Here is a 22,431-nt window from a genome sequence, read left to right on the forward strand (position 1 = left end):
TGAGGTCTAGCTTATCAATGTTCTGAACATCAATATTGCACAAAATAATTCTTAAACAAAACTAAAATCAGCAAGAAGTGGTTTGGTTGAAGAATTCAGTAACCTCCAATTTAAGTACCATCATAATCTACTAGCTATGATCTCCTGTACCTTTGCCCTTCTTATTTTTTCTGTACAAATCTGTATTTGTATTACACTAGTCATCTAACAAAGACCGATGAAGCAGTATTTGTGCCTCTGTGTGAGAACTACAGCACCACAGACTCACAACTAGAGTGCAGTTGAAGCACCTTTGACTCACAAAGGAGTAGAGAGGAAATTGATTAATCTATCAACAGAAAATTAATCAGCAAATATTTAGAAAAACGATGAATTAAAAGCAGTTATTTATAAATTAAAAATTAGCTTGTTCCTGCACCTCAAATGTAAGGAGTTCTATAAATATTGGGAGATAGCTTACAAACTGCATACTAACATTATTTCCAGGCTCAAAAGGCAGTGGCAAAACAATCTTTAGCTTGATTTCCAAGGTCTACCAAAGTGTGAATGTAAAAGGAAGTTTCAAATCTAATATAAACAGGTCTTTGAATATTAACAAGTACGCTAACAAGCCTTTCACTAGTGGATACAAATATGCACATAATATGCATACAAAGAGCGCACATTCACAGTGAGAACATAAAGGCATCCACACATACACATATTTTCATATAACATTACAACATATTTTGTTTTGTACTTCCATATCAATACAACCACCCAACTTGGGTAGAGGTGGTGGCCCAGTGGATAAGACCCATACATTTGGTGTGAGAGACCCGGGTTCAACTCCGCATTATGACACATACACCAATGTTGTAATTGTAAACAAGGGGGTTAAGTGTCTTGCTCCCCCTCATTGCTCCAGAGGCGTGTGACCTCTGATAAATAGCAATTGTAAGATAAAAGCGTAACTAACCCAACTTCTAAAACAAACACAAATGATATCAAGATCATATCCCTCAAGGGGTTATTAGTTGCTAGGGAAACAGGTTGTTCACAAAATCAAAGTCCAATCTGAGTAGGTAAACCTCCATACTGTGTCCAGCAACCTCCGCTGCTCTGCGGAAAACCGGCCAAATCAATCCCACCCCACTGATGACGAATAACGCTGACCATTCCCCGTGGCTCCTGAGGGGTTTAGTGACATGCTCATAGATGTTGTTTAACACTGTTGCAGGATGTTTTTGTCCGAGCTATGGGAGTCTGGAGGAGCAGGGCCACAGACACAAACTAATCATCTCCTTGGAGAGGCTGCCAAACCACAGGGACAGTGTGACAAGTGACAGATCAGAGAGTCGAGTCTACGACTTCTTATCTCTCCTCTGTTCATTTCAAGTGTGGCTGCGGCCTTCACTCGGCAGGAAACTTTGTGTCATCTCACGTCACACGGCGTGCCATATGAGCAACAAGGTCACAAGGTCCAATTCTGCCCCCCTTATCACTGAAGAAAAAAACATGGACAGAGAAACAGATTGAGCATGGGATAGAGGGATTCAGAAAGGCGATAAAGAGAAGGGAGAAAAAAGCAGATGAGAAGAATATGAAAGAGGTAAGGATGTGATCGGGTGATGAAAAATAAAGAGAGAAAATGATCTGAGGAACTAGAACAGGGTGAAGAACTAGAAAGGAATTAGTAAAACTTTGACTTTTGTCAGAACAGCTGGGTAGGGTAACTGTTAGTCTTCATATACATTGTTATAATGCGATATAATAAACTGATATATTAATAATATTACATGTATTATTAAATATTAGAAATAGGTCACCTAAAATGAGTCAATTGTTATTATAGTTAACTGACATATCTTAATTGGCAACTAATTTTGTTCAAGAAAGAATGCCAAACATGTGATGGTTCCAGCCTCTCAAATATCGAAAATAGTCTCCAATAATATCTATAAACTAAATATATTTGTTTTTTTGACTGTTGGCCAGACAAAACAGCATTACCTTGAGCTCTAGGAAATTGTGATAAACATTTACACTGTTTTTTAATGTTTTATAGGCCAAACAATTAATTAAGAAAATAATTTGCAGATTAATCAACTATGAAAATGATTGCTAGCCCTAATTTGAATAATAAACAGGAGAAGCACTGTATAATTCAGAACAGCTGTTGATTAACTGGATCACAGCATACATAATGTACAGCAAATACACCCTCACTTTTCAAAGCACATCTGTGTACTCAGTACATTTCAAGAAATACTTGGCAGCACTCTGCCTTCAACCGAAGTATCTGCTCTCCTGTAAACCTCTTAAGAGATCTTAACAGCGCAACATGCTTCATTTAAAATGACTAATGATTGCAGGAGGGATAAGGTAAACTACATTTACACCACTCTTCGTGGTCAAAAGACAATCATTGTGCCAATTTTCATCTCTTTTGTGTAATAGTTTTAGTCTGTGGCTCCTGCTCTTGGTCTGGAGGGTGTTCATACTTTTTTGAATCTGTTTCTAATCACACATTGGATGACTTCAAGGCAACTGTCAAGCACTCCCTTGAACACAATACTCCCTGTATCCCAGAGCTTTTTTGTCCTGCTCAAGATTGCATAGATTGCGTTAGCATGCAGTAGGGGGTCAGTGGAGGCGGAAACACAGTCTGATTTGACTCAGAACAGCAAGCTCTTTTTGGCAGCAAATTCAAATTCAACCCACCACCCAGATGCCTCCTCTTGGTGGTCTATGTTTACCTCTATTTAAAAAAAACTCTTTGAACAAGAAATTCAATTCTGATATCAAACACAGCAAGCCCGCACGTTGCAGAACACAGATGGAAAACGCACAGCTGAATGCTGCTTTTGAATACAGATGACAATAAAATTGACGATTAAAATGGTGGATATTTTTCAGCAGCATTGAGCCATCTGACTTGCAAAACTGACCATGAGTCTAAGATGAGAGACGGTCTGCAGGTTTCAAATGAGAAAGAGGAAATCCCCGGCAGAAACAGAGCTCCAACACAGAAACAGCATATTACAAGGGGCTGGCAGGAAACCACTGAGAGCCAGCTCTCTGCAGAGCTCTGTGGCTCGGGGCAATTCTGTGGGAACCCAGATCTGAACAGACTTTCATTTTTCTCTTAAATCTCAGTCTGACTGCTTCTTCACTCTTTAACCCTGTAACCAATCCCTTCAGTAACCTTGTGCTTGGTTATTCACTGGGATTTAGTCTTTCGGTTCCTCCTGGACATGATTATTATTATTATTCATGTCATCACAGCTTGGGCCATCCACAGTCTGTATTTAGGATTAATTTCCGTTTCCAGACGAATCAATAACTTATTAGGTGAGTTCACACTGCTCACAGATGACTTCATTCATTCACTCTGACAACGACAGCGTCCCTGACGTGAGCTGTGCACAGCAGCTTCAGGTCTCTTAGCTCAACGATGTAAGACAGAGATCACCCAGACACAAAGGCCCAGTGGACAAGCGGCTGAACTTACGGCATGCCTTGTTGTGCTGCAGCTGTATGGGCCGACACAGAGAACCACAGGCCCTCAGGTCTCTGCAGTTGTTTTCACTAAGAGCATTTTTTATTAAGTCAGCATTTAGAAATGTTTACTCCCTTGTCCATGTTTGTTTTCATCTCATCTGTGCACAACAGCAGGAGGGTGTGTGTATGTGTGTGTGGGGGAAGCAGAAGGGTGGAGAAGGTTCGAGATGAGTTTCCTGAACAAATAAGCAGATATTTAATAAATTACCTGCTGAATTGCACTTTGAAAAACTTCAGTGTCCTCAGAGAAAATAAGGCCATAAAACAGACAAATGCACACACATGGATATGTGCACAACTATAACAAACCAGTGTCTACTTGTAACCCCATAGCAGTGTTTGTACAGTCGCAGGAAAAAGTTTGTGAAACCTTTGGAATTACCTGAATTTCTGCATAAATTGGTCGTTAAATGTGATCTGATCTTCATCTAAGTCACAACAATAGACAAACACAGTCTGCTTAAACTAATACCACACAAACAGTTACATGTTTTTATTGAACACACCATTAAAAAAGAATATGTGTATGTGAACCCCTAGGCTAATGACTTCTCCAAAAGCTAATTCAGGAGTCAGCCAACCTGGAGTTCAATCAATAAGACAAGATTGAAGGTGTTGGTTTTAGAGCTACCCTGCCCTATAAAAATCACATACCAATTTTAATTTTGCTATTGTCATGAAGCATTGCCTGACGTGAACCATGCTTCTAACAAAAGTGTTCTCAGAAGAACTAAGATTAAGAATTGTTGACTTGCATGAAGCTGGAAAGGGTTATAAAGGTTTCTCTAAAAGCCTTGATGTTCATCAGTCCACAGTAAGACAAATTGTCTATAAATGGAGAAAGTTCAGCACAGTTGCTACTCTCCTTACGCCTAAAGCCCTCTGATTCCGGTTGCGTGGCATTACAGCTGCGCCACGGTTGCAGGAACTAATCGCCATTATAGTTAATGCTTGTGAGTCCACCAGACACGACTGCAGCGCGTCCCAGAAGCAGCTCTCTGCTCTGCAGAGAACAGGCAGCAGAATGGCACACAGCAGCAGAATGGCACACAGCAGCATAAAGAATCCGACTCCCAATCATAAAACAACAATAAACACGGTTAAAATGGACACAAAAACAAATCATTTAACTACGTAGCCTACTTAATCATAGTAGAAGCACAAAATGCAAACACTGGTTAGCAAATCAACAAAATCTAAACATGTCAGCAAAATCAGGTAGGCAAAACGCTCTGATTCTGAAATGCTCCATGTGGGAAATACAGCCTGAAGTTGACGGAACGAAACGGGGTCACAGAGAGCTGTGAACAAGGTAGTAGAAGCACAAAAATGACAAATTAATAACAAGTCAGTAACGTGGGGCAGGCTGCACGCTCCGCTGTTGAAACTGAGACGCTTACAGTGGACTTTGACGCTATGGATGGATCAAAACCGTGGCGGAGCCGTAACGTGCCTTAGCCGGAGTCAGTGGACTTTCTGAGTTAGGAGTGGCTGTCCTGCAAAGATGACTGCACGAGCAGATTGCAGAATGCTCAATGAGGTTAAGAAGGATCCTAGAGTGTTTGCTGAAGACATGTTAACATCTCTGTTGACGACTCTACGATACGTCAAACAATGAACAAGAATGGAGTTCATGGGAGGACACCATGGAGAAAGCCACTGCTGTCCAAAAAAATTGCTGCAAGTCTGAAGTTTGCAAAAGAGCACCTGGATGTTCCACAGCACTACTGGCAAAATATTATGCGGACAGATGACAGCAAAGTTGAGTTGTCTGGAAGGAACACAAACCCTATGTGTGGAGGAAAAAGGGCACAGCACACCAACATCAAAACTTCATTCCAACTGTGAGGTATGGTGGAGGGGGCATCATGGTTTGGGGCTGCTTTGCTGCCTCAGGGCCTGGAAGGGTTGCTATCATCAACAGAAAAATTTATTCCAAAGTTTATCAAAACATTTTGCAGGAGAATGTAAGGCCATCTGTCCGCCAGTTAAAGCTCAACTGAAAATAGGTGATGCAACAGGACAACGACCCAAAGCGCAGAGGTAAATCAACAACAGAATAGCTTCAGTAGAGAAAATACGCCTTCTGGAGTCCTGACCTCAACCCGAATGAGATGCTGCGGCATGACCTCAGGAGAACGATTAACACCAGACATCCCAAGAATATTACTGAACTAAAACAGTTTTGTAAAAAGGAATGCTCCATAATTCCTCCTGACCGTTGTTAAGGTCTGATCTGCAACTACAGAAATGTTTGGTTGAGGTTCGCCAAAGGAGGGTCAACCAATTATTAAATCCGAGGTTTCACATTTCCACACTGCACTGTGACAGTGTGTTTAAAAAAACATGAACACATATAATTGTTTGTGTTGTATTAGTTTAAGCAGACTGTGTTTGTCTATTGTTGTGACTTAGATAACGATCAGGTCACATTTTATGACTAATTTATGCAGAAATCCTTTTTCTATCGACTGTTTGCATATGAGCCAAGAGGTTTAACCCAAGAGCAAATTTCAGAACAGAATCTTAGGGACAGTTATCTCAGTGCAGCACATAAAACCAAAACTGTGTGCATGGCAAGATACTCTTTAATCAACTTGCAATGCCTTAGGTTTATCTTTCGACTGCTTTCAGGTTGGGTTACCAGTGATATTGACTCTCAAAGCCCATTAAATGCAGAGCTCACACATGCAGTGCACCACATCAGGTGGATCTGTAGCAGCTGTAGTCTTTATTGATGTACCAACGTTTCTCTCATAAGCTTATGCTTATTACCCCTGACAACAGCTGTTAGACAAGCATGCACCTGGGAGAAGGATCTCAGAACAAGGCTGGCTTTGAGTGTTTCAACAATGCATCACAGCCCACTACAGCAACACTGTGGGTGGGAATGAAGAAACCAGGGTTACCTTGTGCCAGCCAAAGATTTAGGTCTACTGGTGAAGCTGTATGACTGAGAGTCATGAGAGCTCCTGAACATCAGCATGGGGAAGGTGGGTGAGCAAAATGAGATAAACAGTTACTTCTTACTACTGCCCCAGTTCGTTCGTTCAATTTGGCTGCAAATGGCCAAATCAAGTTGTGCTCTGTCTGCCTTGGCGGTGCGTCAAAAGTGCCCGAGTACCAGTCATGCCTGGTCTCTGGTCCTCTTTTCCCATGAGTTGACAAAAGGAGGCAGGAAGTCTCCAAGAGGCCTGGCTAGACTGACCAATGTGGCCTGACTACTGATACTAGCCAAGATCCAACCAGTTCTCGTGTTGGCAAGGGGCAAACAACAGTTAAGCTTTCACTGGACAAAAAAGAACTAGGAATTAGATTGAGGCCACAGTTATGGAAGATTTTATTGGACTTCAATATTTGTAACCCACAAAAAACAATCCACAAATGTGTACTAAGATACGCAAATATTTCACTATCTACAAATATGTATTTTTACATTTGTGATGTGTAAAATCATATCTATAAAAATACATAGCGACTTCTACAGACAAAACAGTTTTTGCACATTTCCAAATCGCTTTTTGTCAATTTGTGGGTCATGTTACATTTGTAACTTCCTTTTTACACATTTGTGGAATTTTGTCCAATGTGTACTGCGGAGATCTGTAGAAAAAAAAAAATACAAATATCTCACTACCCAAAACATGTATTTTGCAGTGTTCCTGATTGGGCTTTATAGTATACAGAACTTCTCTGCTTTTCATTTCCTTTCCAAAGCTTTCTTTCACAGCTCTGACAGGAAGGTGTAACATATTACTACAAAAACAATTTTCAGGCTCATATTTATTTAAATACAGTGATAAAGTATTCAATAGTAAACTATATACACTTGTACAGAAAAATTTTGACTGAGTCCAGTGGTCCAGCAGAAGCAGAAGTTGATGTCGCTACCGCCACCTGCTGGTGTAGCTAATAAACTGCTCTCACATTTACAGATCTCTGTTTACAGATCTCTGTGGTATAGAGTGGACAAAATTCCACAAATGCGTAAAAAGGAAGTCACAAATGTAACGTGACCTGCAAACTGACAGGAAATGATCCACAAATGTGCAAAAACTGTTTTGTGTGTAAAAATAGATCCACAAATGTGTAAATAACACTTTGTATGTGAAATTAAAATATGTGTGTGCAGAGTAAATTGTACATATTTGCAAATTGCACTGTATTTTTGTGGATATGATTTTACACAACAAAAATGTAAAAATACATGTTTTGGGTAGTGAGATATTTGTGTATATTTTTTTTTACATTGGACAAAATTCCACAAATGTGTAAAAAGGAAGTTACAAATGTAACATGACTCACAAATTGGGAGAAAGCAATCTGCAAATGTGCAAAAACTGTTGTTAAGCCTGTCTAGGATTAAAATTTATACTTCCCAAAGGAGCATCTCAAATGTCTTCGAACCCACAATTAAACATGTTATGTTGCACGGTGGAGCAGTAGCTGCCATTGTCGCCTCACAGCAATAAGGTACTGGGTTTGACCAAGCTTTCTGCGTGGAGTTTGCATGTTCTTCGTTTTTAAAACTGGACAAATCTGAATGCGATCTTGTTGTCTCACATGGTTAATAAAGTAATTAAATCTGCTGCTTAGTCTTAACAGTGAGTTTGGATTTTTAAAGTCTCCTCATGAGTGCCTAGTCAACCAAAGAATTTGTGTTTAGCTTGTATTTTTATTCAGTGTGGCAGCACTGCATTTCAATGTAGGGAGGGTTGTGCACTTTATGTGGGAGGAATTACATGTGAGCCCTTCAGTCGATGTGGTTTGCTCAATCTTCCTCTCTCTTTCTGTGGCACAGCAGCATGTGAGCAGTTCTAACCCCAAACAAAGGAGTTCCACTGATTCAGCGGGAACATCAGTTGGTTTATTAAGTGGAAACACATTACAGAACATTCTTCCCTATATTACCCTCAACGGCAAATCCCTTAATTGCTGCTACTGTATGAATATCATCAGACCAATGAGCCATAGATGTCTGTGGGTTTATGTGATTCATGCAAATTTGTCAATGGCTTCTCCAAAGAGTCACATTCATTCTGCTACTGCATTAATATATTAGGGCCACTTGGTCACTCCAGTCCTGGGGTCATTGAAGGAGGTTGACAGCAGCAGGTAAAATGCACCCCACATGGGGATGGAGAGACACCACAGGATGAAGGATGGTCAGTCACCTAGCATGAAGCCATGATGGGTGTGTGTTTGTGGTATCCCAGACTATTATGAATACTAGATACACCGTTCTCAGGAAAATCTTTGCTTAATGCATGCACACTTTCACGCACAGACACAAGATCAAGAGAAGATGTGATAAAATCGTTTTGGAACATTTCACCTGCTGCAGACTGTTCAGCCTTCAGGTCCGTTTTCAGAGGAAGAGACCAGGCTCCTATCAGATCCCACTGAGCAGCAGCAGATTATGAAGATTGGGGATGATGGCCACTGTGGGTTTGTACTCACCGCTGTAGAAACGGATCAAACAGCTGAGGTCCGAGTTGGCTGCTTCTTGCTGCACTCGTCCAGGGTCTGCGTAGCCCATAGCTGCCAGGTAGTCATACACCATCTGGAGTGGACGCTCAGAGGGGTCCAGCCTCCTACGGGACAAAAGAAAAGGAGAAGTGGTGTAACAATGCCCACCACTAAATTGAAACCATAGATTTTCTGTATAAGGGGGCACATACACTGAAGCAATGACATCAAACTAAAAGTGGAAAGCTTCTTTATGCCTGTTAAAAACCACAGTTTTTGAATGGGATAGCAGAAGAGTCCAGGATAACTCCTAAGAGAAAAACTCTTTCAGAAAGAGAAATCACTGACACAAATGTTCTATGTGTAAGTGTGTGCAAATTATTTTAGAAAACAGTAAAATCTGTGCACTGTAAAGTAAAATTTTATTTTGGCTCATCTGCCAATGGGAGGTAAACTGAGAATAATTACCATCCAAAAGTATTTTTTTTTACCAGCCATAAAACTGCATCATGGATTATTTGACTAAAATGCAAACTCATCTAAAGCATCACTTTAAAGAGACAACTGTGAATAGATAACATCGGATTCACAACTTTTATTCAGAACCTTTTTAATAAAACGCACTATCAATCAGTTACATTGTTGCACTTTAACTCATACTGTTCCTACACATCAGACGTCTCTGTCACTCCTGTTCTCAAAACCGGAGCAACAGATAACAGATTATGGGGATGTATCATGGCCAGGAAGCTACTCAGTAGCAAAAAGCAATACACTACCAAATTTAATATCACATAACAACAGTAACTACACACCCAAATTCTGTGCAGTTACTTTACTAATACAACAACTTGTAAAATAAATGTAAAAAGAGAATCTAGCCAACTAAACTCACCAGTGCAGTGACAAACAAAAGATCCCTCACCGGCTTCCCACCCATGACTACTACCAACTATGTTCAATAGGGCATCTGGCCAAGCAACAAGCATTACTAGGAGTAGACAGTACATTACGCAGGCCAAGCAACGTAATTTTTACCCCCAAATCTCTGTACATCAAATGTAACAGTCAGACATGTTCATCGTTCCACTGCATATGGGATTGTCCTCACATTACTGATTTTTGGAGGAAGGTGCTACATCTCGTTATTCACATTATTGGTAAAAGTGTACTTCTTAATCCCAAACTATGTATTCTGAACATTTATCCTGACAATTTTGCGATTTCAGAGAATGAATCCTTTACCTACTGCCTGCGTTTTGGAAGCTAAACGGTGCATCGCTCGGTTGTGGAGAAGTCCCACTCCATGAGGACTCTCACAATGGTTAAAATGAATGTGTGTCTACCTGGCAATGGAAAAAATGAGCTACTCTACAAAAAACTAACTTGACAAATTCTGGGAAATATGGAACTCTTTTTATACATTTTTGGAAAAAGAAGATGTGTTTAATTTTGAATGGACGGAACTGAGTGTAACTGTTTAACGCAATGGGAACGGACTGACTCGGTATCGGGTACGTAATCGATTTTCACTGTTCTAGCTGTTTTCTGTCCAAAAACTGTGGCGCTTTGTGTCCACAGAGATCGCCTGGCGGGCCGCCATCTTGGTGAGGTCGGCTGCGGTCTTTAGTTTCGTTTGTGTCACGAGGTATGAGAGCCGAAGAAGAGTGTAGTTTGGCGGAGACTTTATCGGTCTCTGCTGGCGAACCGTAGGAGCTACACGCATACCTGAAATCGTCTCATCGAGAAGAACAAAATGAGTCCACCCACAGCCCTGTAGGATGATCTGTTCTCAAGCTGTGGGCCTGTAAAGCATGGGAGTGCTTCTGGTCATTTATATTGACTGTTTTTATCAATATTTCAATGTTTTGGAAGCTTTATGTTATTTGGAACGTGGTTGTCTGGACAGAAATAATGTTTTGAAGATAACTACCAATAAAAGTGAACATATAAATAGTAAATATGGCCAAAACATGGACATTCGCCTGGTATATTTTTGAAAGATTGTGTAATAACTGTTGTATATCAGTTTCTTTTCATCAAATTTACAGTTACAGTTGTATTCTAGGTGTATTAAAAGATATTCAGGTGCATTACAGTCTACCTTAGGATGGTTTTAATGGTTTATTGCATCAAAATAAAGCTTTTTTTACCAGGCGAGGATGAAAATATTATATTTTTTCTGTATTTCATATCCATGTAGTCTGTAATGGTAAAATAAATATGTTATTCTACAATGGATTTATATTCCTTAGCTTCTGACCTTTCAAAGGAGACCAGAATTATGCATCTAGGCCTAATGGTTGAGGAGATATTACTGATTTATTTTGGATATGTTAGGAGGAGGAGGTTTAAAGTGCTGTTTTTTGCTTTATTTTTATTTTATTATTTTATAATTACTATTAGCTACAACTCTGTGTCAGTGGTTACCATTATATTATGTCATGGTAATTATTATTGTGTGTGTATCTATCCATCTATCCATCGTCAACCGCTTATCCTGTTATGTGTGGGTAGGTGGGAGGGGGGTATTTTTTTATTGTAGCATTGCTGCATTGCTAGCATGTTAGGTCTATATGTGCTGTTAATTAACATTTATGTATGTTTTGTACAAGCTGATTCTTTATATTCCTTTAAAACTAATAAATACATGTTTCAAAAAAACAAGCATCACTAGAAGATTTTTCTAAAAAGGAAACCAATTAGTTGTTTATCATCGGAGGCTGTGGGGGAACTCCGGTGTTGTTGGAGAATTACTAAGCTTGTCTATTAAACACGAGAGGCGACACTTGGTTTTATTTTCATTGCCCAACTTTTGAATTGAACCTCAAACTGAGTATTTTTTGTTTGCTTACAGAAAGATGGACTGGGAGATTAGAACTGAGATAAGGACTCATTAACTTGTGGTTGAACTGTGGGTTTTATATTGAGCGCTTATTGTATAACACTGTGGTGAACTTAGTTTTTCTTGTGGTCTGTAGGTAGGCCGACATAATGATATTATATCATATTATTTAATGCCATAACTTGACTCAAATTATCTTTCTCATATTATTATAATTTGATATATCTTGTCCGCCATTGCTCATAATAATAATTCTACCTAATTCATCATAACACAGGCCTGACCCACAAGAAAGAACAGTGTATGTTCTATTTATCTAATATTGTGTTGGTCATACTATACACTGATTTACTGCTTGTCCATTTTTAAGAATACAGAAGGTAAAGAGCTTAAACATTAATCGCATATTAAATCACAATCGCAATATTGGTAAAGAAAAACGCAATTAGATTATTTTACAAAATCGTTAAGCCTTAGCACAAAGTAAGGAGTAAGGCGCAAAGGGATTGTATTCCATCTCTTAATTAATCATAGGTGTGTTTTGGGTGCAATACTAATTAAACCAATCAGTGTCATCTCCCATTCCCTTTAAAAGCCAGGTGTGCCTGCACCTGGTGCATTGCTATTTAAATGATGGATGAATGGCACATTATAAAAAACATATAATAAAATATAAATAAGTAATAAAGTGCGATGGAGACTTGCAGCAAAGAAAGAGAGAGAGGGCTTATCAGTTAACCACCCGCTATTTATCAGAATGTAAATTTTTATAAGCTTTTTTTGGTCAATGTCACAATTGCATCCTGCTGTCTCAAGATAATAATGTACCAACATATATACCTTCAGCAGTTTGGGTCTGCACAAAAGTAGATAAATTAGTAATAATCACAATGCATCTGCACAACCCTTCAGGATCTCTCACATAATTGGAACACAGCCATTACAAGTTTTTTTCCTTGATGGAAAAGCTGTATTTCTCATTAGAAAAATGAACCAGAAACATATTCAAGTTACTCCATACCATTTCTCTGATTGTGGATTTAACTTATTCATCCATGATATAATCAAGATTGGAAATCATCTCGGCCCACTAGTAATCACTCTAAGGACTCTTCCTGCTGATGTCCAACAGGATGAATGTCAACCCTGAAATCCGGTACCCCTTGCCTGATACAAGCAGCCTTTCACATAAATGTTTACTGTCTGGCTGCATGAAGGTCTCACAAGCCCAACAACACTTTGAACCTGATCAGCTGGAAATGTCCTGGTTTACTCATTATAACTTATCTCCTGAAATAAGTGAGACTTGTTTAGGACTTTAAATGCATTCTCTGTTTGCAGTTCTACATAGGTGTCATACCATTAAGACGACAAGCTGAATAATTTTTTGATTTGTATTTTGATCTTGAGGTTGATACATAGGCTTTTTACAAATATGTCAGTCTCTGGATACATGATGAATGACCAAAAAAAACAAAATCAAAAGAGTAACGTTTATAGTAAATGAGACAGAATAGTGCTTGATTTTCGAAACATCACTCGCTAACATAGTAGGCAAACAAATATCAGCACCCATGCCCACGCCAAAGGCCACCTTTCCCCTGTCAGCCTATATGATTTGAAGGATCATGTTATCTGATTTCCGACAGCTGTGGTCTCAACCCCTCAATGGAGGATTTAGGCAGCTTCCAGCAGGCACCAAGTGGAGGATGACTGACAGTCCCTGATGACCATTCACACTGACTCTTACACAGCACAGATATGCCTCATTTATTCACAAATCCTTCAACCTTGGGCAATACAGCAAGAAGCTGTTAAATCTCTGACAAATGCCACCCAGTGGGTTCATCTGTCCTCAGGGTGGAAGGTAAATTGTGCAGCAAACCATGGAAATGTGTCTCTAGATTTACAATAGTAGATATACCCAGTAGTCCATATAACTGAGATAGGTGGGGTTCATAGAAACCCCTACAAAACAATGGTGCAACCACATAGGTGTTTTCACTTAATCTGGCTATCTAGACCTCTGGAATTGACTGTGAGTGAGTACACACAGTGCTTGATTGACATTTTCTACAACTATTTGCTGGTAATTTCCAGCATGGTTTCACTCAACTTTAACCTGAGTGGGGGTCTAATCAGCCAAAACAACTGAGAATGGGTGTTGGTGTGCAAAAACTGACTCAGATCGCAAGTACAAAGAAGATTGGAATGTGTTTTCATTTCATCAGGGTGTACTTTACCTGTTATTAGCAGGCAGGAGATGTGGTGTCTCAGCAATCATTGATCATTTAGCAAGGTTTTTTACTATAGAGTGCAAGTGTTAAGAGAAGGAGGCTGTTGTCAGCTAAAGAAGCAGAAGAAAGGGAACATTATCAACTGTGTAAATGCATTAATTAGTTGCTATCCTTGTACTGTATTGGCATACCTCCTGTGAAAATCAATAATCAGACCATAATGGAGCGATGCTTATAATTTACAATCCAAATTACAATAATTGTGGGTAGACATAATTTTCTAAATGGCTGCTAATGCCAACTCTGTGCTTAATACTGTGCATAATGTTTATGAAAACAAATTTAAGCCACACAGCAGTCCAAAACACATTCAGCCAAAATCTTTGCAGTTATCGCAGGTTGAAGATTTTAACACAAAGCAAATGCAATATAATATTATCAAAAACACCTCCCATCAGCTGTTTTTTTTTGCCAAGTTTCACAATTCCTAATATGTTCCAACCCTACCCCTGGTCCAGCGGGCCTCGTCAGTGGTGAGTTCAAAACACATTGCCCCTGCATCACTTTTTTAGGTTTGTGGCTGACCTTCAAGCATTCACATGTGAAATTTACTCCCAGGCCTGACAGCAGTAGCTGGCACTGTGTCCTGATCCTGCATCCTGTTCCTGAATTGGTCTGCTCCCTCACTGTGCAGATTGTACTGTAGATATAAGCGGATGAGATGAGATTTCTCTGCAGGGTGACTGGCTTCACTTTACATTTCAGATGCTTACTCCTCTGAGAGGAGCCAGTTGAGATGTCTGGGAGCCTCCCTTTGGAACTGCTGTGGGCATGACAAACTGGGAGAAAACCCCGGGCATACCCAGAAAATATCAGAGGGATTATATATCCCATCTATCCTGGGAGCACTTTGGGATCCCCAAGGAAGAGCCTGTTGCTGGGAAAAAGAATACTAGACTGCCTGCTCACCCTGTTGGCACTGTGACCCTAACCAGAATAAATAGCTCAAAAATGGATGAATGAAAGGATAGATTTCCTCCATCAACTGCATTGCCTCAGTTAATTTATCTTAAGAGGGAATACAATGTTCCTTCAGCAGGAAAGAACCCAGACCTTTCTGTAAGCAGCACATTACTACAAGCTATAAAAAGAAAATCACTAAAAAAAGCTTCCGTCCTTAGTTACAAATCTTTCTTCTGTGCTTGTCTCAGTGCTGTCAACAGCTTTATTTGTTTCAGATCATTGTTTAAACAGTGCACATACTAAAGTGCATTATTAATTACAGTAAAGATACATATTACATTTAAAACATTTATCTAAGAATAGTTGAAAAAAATTACAAGAAGGAAAGAAAACTAGAAAACCTTATAAGGTTAGGGTTAGCTTATCTATTTTTCATGAATATATGCACTTTTTAAATTTAATGCATTTAATGCAAGCTTGACTTGTCTTTACTGTATGTGCTGTCTGAATTTTTTCTTTGCATTAACAGAAAACATAGTTTTAAGTCGCAATGCCCTGTTTTTGGATGTTTAAGATTCCAATGTTAAATTCTGAGTAACTGATACAGGTTAACCCACAGGTTAACCCACCCACCCACATCATTATGTTGTTCTGAAAGGGCACAGTGTATTTGGAATACTCCTGCCATGGCTCTTGACCAAGGAAAGCACTATCCTCTGGGCAACCATCCTAACCTTTTAGGATATTTATGCCACATGTTTAGTATGGCTCAAATGCAGAGGACTTATGGTGCGCTCCAGTTGTACCTGGGAAGTCAAAGTTTGGAGTCTGAAATTTCAACAGGATCGCCCCCTCGGAAAGTCAGGAGATATGCACTGCCCCCAACTTTGTGATCCAAGATGGCTGCTCTGTGTATCAACAGTTACTGAAAGCTGTAGTTTATACTGTTTATTAGCACTTCTGTGAATTTGTGTCTCATAGAAATTGCTGTACACAAAGTACTGGCCAACTGCTGTCTGTGGAAATGTTGCTACTGTGTTTAGTATACGTAAATACCACGTAACGCGTTTTTATCAACCAGCGTTGGTAACAATAGCTAACCTGGCTAGTTAGCTAACAATGGCTAGCTGAGCAAGGATTTCCATATTGTTAACTGGAACATGGTCAACTCGGGCGTGACGTCATTACCAGCTCCGACTTACAACTTCCGAGATAAATAGAACGCGCCAATATTGTCCAACAGGAAATAATGAAGTATACCTTCACTTTGTTGACTTAACTAGTGTGTGTGTGTATATTTACCTGACTAGGTCTCCATGAAGCTGGACATAGAGTCCCTGTCCGTCCCTCTGAGCACACAGCTCCTCCACTGTGGTACTGGTGGAGCAGAGCACCAACTGAAGGTCTGTCTGAGGGGTGGAGGAGGCCTGTGGGCCAGAGACAGGTGGCTGGGGGTCCACTGTCCCCACATAGAGACACACACAGCCCCGCTGGGTGTCCCCCTTTAGCCAGTCCCGCTCTCTGGATCCAAATCTGGTTTTTCTTGTCATACAGCCACGACTCCCATTCCGCTTCATGTTGCGCTGCTGACACAGAAAGAGTCATTTTAACACATAGGTTGACATCAGATACATATCAACATGTCTAACAGCAATGGCCTGGCTAAAGAGCTTGAGGGGGTTCCAAAGATACCCTGCAAGAAGTGCTGTAGGCTTCCTTCAACACAACATCTGTGTATAATAATCTACGAACTCTGCGTGGCTTCGGTACTGGGACATAAAATGTTACCAAACTAAAATTGCAATGGGACAAAGATGAAATATGCTGACACCGTGTAAGTGTCCACAGGGCCGATCCACAACTTTGGGGAACAGTCACTTACAGCAGACAGACACCGATGGCTTCAGAGCGTTGTGTGGAGAGGGCCAGGCAGAGCGGGCGTTTGAAAATCGGCTGGCCAGCGAAGAGCGGCTAAACTTGGGAGAGAGGAGCATGGAGCAGCGCTCCAGCTTTGGACAAAAACACCCGTAGTCAAACTGGATAATGCTCTGACAACTACGCCGTAAGCTTTTTACTTTTTGGGATTACAATGTTGATTTATCTTCACTTGAGCTTCTCAGCAGCTAGATTCCATGAACATCCGGTTCCAGTGTCGTTAGCGTATTTTGGCACTACTTCATATTTATATTAAAACCAGACAAAACTGGACATTGCTGGGAGAAAAGAAAGTGAGGAGGTTGAACTACCTGGTGAGTTCAAAAAACATGTGTATGTAACTTTATTCCAGCTATCGTTGTACTTTACTGTGACCAAGTTAGCATAGCATAACCCTGATCGATCCAAACAGAAAACAAACATTTTAGAAGTTGTTGTCCTGCTGTCTTGCTAACAAACCTGACAAAGCATGCATTCATATGTTTAACAAATCATATTGTAGTTATTATGTTTACTTTGGGTTTATACAGTTGTAGTAATGACGAGTTTTGTTTATTCGCGTTATTGCGTTGTGTGTGAACACTCAGCAGTTGTCCAGCGATAAAACCCCCGCGAGGACAGCGTTGTGTGGATTAAATTCGCATTTGGTCTGAATGCCGCATGAGAGACTATGCTTTAACAGTGCAGTTGCTGCACACCTTTCTATCTGTATACAACTGGAAAGAGAACTATGCTGTGAAATTAAGTGAACGTGACACTTCTGGAAATTAGTGCAGTGGTATTTATAGTAATGAAGGAGCACCTATCCCCCTAAGTAACCACTTGGGTAGCAACAACATAGACTGTATAAAAAAAGTGGATGTAGCCACCGTGACATAACACATTGGTTTGTGGACTAGTTTTGAAGGAATTAGAAGTGACCATATTTGGACAAGAGGATGGAAGTGGGGAGGGATATGCATTGGTAGCAACTTGTCAATCACAAGAAAGCCACGCCCTTAAGCACACCCAGCTTTATTGTCTGTTTTGCTCTAAATGAGACCCATAATTTACAAAATAAATATCATGCTGTATTGAAGACTTAAAACTAGTCATTTAAGACCATATACACCAGAATGTTGTGTTGTTGTCTAAATTAGACATTAATAAGGACTAATGTCAGTGACATCAGCTGCTCATGAAAAAGGTCCAACAGGTAAAGACATCTATCCACTACTCTGACTCAGCTTGTAGGCTCTGCAGTACATATACACAAAGACACACACAGAAACACACACAGACTACACTACTGTTGGAGTTTGTCAAGGATGCAGCTTGACTCCACATCTCTCCAGTATATTCATAGACAGGATATGAAAGTCTGGAGAGCATCCAGTTTGGTGACTTAAAAGGTATTATATGGGTTTTTCAATGCCTGATATATAATGCCGATATCAAAAGAAAAGTCATGTATGATTACATTTTTCTATGCAGAGTACAAACTAATCTAAAAAGTTATCTTAGCCAGTAACATGTTGTTTAAAAGAAATTTAATGAATTAATGAAATAGAAAAATACATGTACAGGTTATGCTGTAGATTCTAGAACGTGACTGCAATGTATATTTAACGCTAGCCATTAATGGTTTTAGTTTAGATTTGCTGTCATTTAGGAGACACGTGTAAACATTTAGAAAAGATGTCGCAAATTTAGGGCTTGAAACTAAATTTTTCACCACCATCCCAAAACACCCTAACATTGTTCTCATGCAAATAATTTTCTCACAATATTTAGCAACTTATTATACCAAACTATAACAACAACAAAAGTCCTGACACATCAACCGACTGCATGGACACTTGTTAGTGTTGAAACAATGATTATTTTTGTTATTGTTTAGATCATGGTCACAAATTCCCAGAGCCCGTAGGGATGATTTTAAATTATGATGAAATAATTATTTTGTTTTGACCACCTATCAAAAACACAATTTATGTGTAACAAATAAAAAACAACCACTAAACCAATAAAATGTGTGGTATTATTATTATTTGATAAATGACTGAATAATTAATTGTGTATCAAAATAGATTTTAATTAATGTTCTTTAATCTAATCAATTAACTGGGAAATCCTTTCACCATCAGCTACAGTATTTCATGTCCAACCAAAAAAATTAATGGTTTGCCACTGTCACGTTAGTTACAGATTGATATATAAACTATATCATTGTAATAATATAATTTCAAAATACCTTTCTAATGTTTTGGCCTTTTATTTTAGAATATTTTAGGTTTAGGTTTCATGGGTTACTGAATATTTCAAAAACAACTTAGTTCAATTAGTTCTTACATCTTAATTCAACCTCACAATTTATCTTATTAGAAAATTGCCTCCTCCATCTCAGGGCCTTCATCAACAAATATAGTTTGCTCAGTCATGATAGTAAGTGGACCTCGACTTAATTTCATTTCCAAGGTCAAGAAAAAACTTTTTAAAAAAAAGTTTTTTACTCCTTAAATAGACCATAACTGGAGCAGCATTATTCCAGAGGTTAGGGAGGCTGGAATGTAACCAGAGAGAGGTTAGTTTCAACTCCACACCTGTTGAAAAATCTGTGGTGAAAGAGTGAAAGTAAACTACCATACTCTTTCATTATCAGCTACTGTCAAGGTGAGTGAAGCACTGAACCACTGCTCGCTGCTGTAGAATCACTAAGTGGTCAACTCAGTCGATTACAGATGTGTCACTGTGTGAATGTGAAGCAGGGCCACACTGAATAAGAACATGCATGTTTAGTCAACCTGTACTGAGTCAGAGAGGAGTAGACAAATATCTTGTGTATTTTTCTATCTCAAAGGGCAGATTTGCCAATGACAGATGGCTGACCTGGGTCAGTCTTTCAGTTAGCTATGGATGTCCCTTGTAGACTTTGTGATGATACAGTATGTTACTGTAACACAAACCGTATCTTGTGCTTCAGCAAATCAACAAACATTGCCATATTTTGGCTGGCAGTTAGGCTTTTGGATGTGACCCCTGATTTAAGTAACACCAAAACCCTACGATCTATGATTATCTACTTTATGTTGATGTTAACAGGCATGGGAATTATTAGGAAGCATTACCCCCTCACAGTGAGTGAATTATAGGTGAATGGTTTCACAGTCAATATCTGCAGAAACATTGCAGGCTTGTGTTAATTACATCTGAAGAAAAATCAACATCTTACTTATGGTATTATGCACTTAATAACAGGGTGACCTATTTTATTTTATTATTTTGGTGGCACCTTCAAATACAATAACTGAATACATACACATTAATTCAATAGCACTGTCGAGATTCTCTGTGTGTGTGTTTGTCACTGCTTTGCAAGCAGAGACCTCAGGGACTTACATGTCATTACACATCATGTGTGTGAACTGTTCAGCAGTGGGTCTTCCTATTTGTGTGTGTGTGTGTGTGTGTGTGTGTGTGTGTGTTTGTGTGTGTGTGTGTGTGTGTGTGTGTGTGTGTGGCTTTAGGCTGTTAATTGGCTCTGGTACATTCCTCACTTAATGGCAATCATCCTCAGCTCAATCATCAATCGGAGAATACCAATCACTGGATATCCGGCCATTACATAATATTACAATGATGCGTTCATTCTCATGCACTTTGCCCTGGTTGAATCGCCTACTGTAATGTAAGAAAAAAAACAAGACATGTAACGATTATGTTACATGAGATTATTTTGTATCCTGTTTGAATAACCTTCTGCATCACAAGAAAATAAACCATGTCCTTGTGACTTGCCTTTAGCACTCGGATCCCCGTTGCAGCATGAGCTCCCGGACCACTGCGGCTGCCGCGAACTGCAGTCTCATTCAGCCCCGCTTGGTGGATCACCGTGTCCGGCTGCCTGTCTATGCAAGCCCCGTTATCTCCGACATCAGCTCCCTTCTTGATGCCCGTCTGGGTGTTAGTCGCCACGACCGCTGTATTGTTATCCTCGTCTTCCATCGCCATTTATGATCCACTTTTAACAGCTACAAAAAAAAAGTGCCGTCCCGGTACGCGACTGGCAAATTCCCACGAAGAGGTGAACATTCATCCTGTGTCGATGCAGCGACGCCATATCCAGACTGAATCTGACTGTTGTCAGATAGGCCTGCTGGAGAGCTGATCAATAAACATTAAATGGGCGGATCCAGGGTATTTATTATTCATCAGCCACTGCCCCTTTCTGAGAGGAGAGGCGTACAACACTAATCTTCAGCCAAGTCTTTTACCACTTGATGCTTTTCATAACGAAAAATGACGCTATGCCTTTGTAGGGCGTGTCTTCAGTACTCACGCTGTTGTGAACTTTTGTCTTGTGTGAGTTAGATTGTATTTATAACGTTACATAATACTGTAATGTTTTTTAATCCTTCACTAGCAATAATATTCAGTGCTATTATAAATAATAAATCACCCTCTATATAGGATTCATAAGTTGTTACTTGGCGTTATCAATGCTTAATACATTATATATAATTGCTTTAAAGATAATTTATACGTTAATCAGAACAGCGTTTGGGTTGCCAGGTTAAGGGACATTTCTTCAACTGGAGTTTATATGCTCCTCCAGCATATGACACGTTTTTTGAATGAATATCCATTTATTAACAATTCATTACACCTGCAAACTGGATATATTAAAGTTAACAACTCATTAATATGTATAATTCCAAATTACTTACTGAACATTGGTGAAAGTCAGAAAGCTGTGACTCTTTATTAATGACTTATTACCATTTGGAACAACATAATTGTTTGGTTTATGCTTTGCTACGTGACAGTAGCATGAATAACTTCACCCTTTATTTAATATTGGACGTGATAAACTAATGTTTTATTAATGACTTGACTTTATTGACTCACAGAGCTACTTCCCAATCTTGCAACCTGAAAGCAGCTAACTATTTCTTATGGATTAACGTTACAACTTAAATCTAAAGCATTTGTAAATTATTTATTAACCACTAATAAGTCCATATGTTGAATCTTTCAAATCCTTAATAAAGTGTGTCTGTATAAGTTATCCTTTAATTAGTGAACGTTAAGATGAAATGTTAGCTAGCGTTAACGTCAGATGACAACGAATCTGGTGTGGCTATCGGCTACGTTCACTTTTAAACTCATTATCTTAGCTTTGCATTTCCTTTACACCCTCACACACTCCTTTCATTGTAGGCTAACAATTTACATATCTATGCTGAACTAAGATACTGATAAGGTTAACATAACATTAAATATAGGAGAATTGATTCTGTAACGTTAGCTAAGTTAACATAATTACAGCCTTCTGAATTTCACAAGTTACAAGCTGGTACTTTTATTGATTTCATTACTTACCTTTGTTATGCATTGCTTCAGTTTGGCCGACAATGAGGCCCCTATCTATTGCTACTGTAGTTTTCACTTTCCTGTTGT

The 22,431-nt window shown here is 39.3% G+C and overlaps 1 protein-coding gene across 1 annotated transcript in view; it reads right to left on the bottom strand.

Moving 5' to 3' along the window:
• Positions 1 to 21,350, bottom strand: part of phlpp2 (PH domain and leucine rich repeat protein phosphatase 2) — a 51,397-nt gene extending 30,047 nt beyond the window's left edge. The window contains 3 exon segments of the mRNA XM_038701187.1: positions 9,004 to 9,137; positions 16,360 to 16,640; positions 20,770 to 21,350. Of these exon segments, the coding sequence (XP_038557115.1) occupies positions 9,004 to 9,137; positions 16,360 to 16,640; positions 20,770 to 20,982 (628 nt within the window). The 5' untranslated portion in view covers positions 20,983 to 21,350.
• Between the last annotated feature and the right edge of the window lie 1,081 nt (positions 21,351 to 22,431).

Source organism: Micropterus salmoides, unplaced genomic scaffold (genome assembly GCF_014851395.1).
Source record: "Micropterus salmoides isolate LMB-PRFRI ecotype aquatic unplaced genomic scaffold, ASM1485139v1 Ms_hic_scaffold_6, whole genome shotgun sequence".
NCBI lineage: Eukaryota > Metazoa > Chordata > Actinopteri > Centrarchiformes > Centrarchidae > Micropterus > Micropterus salmoides.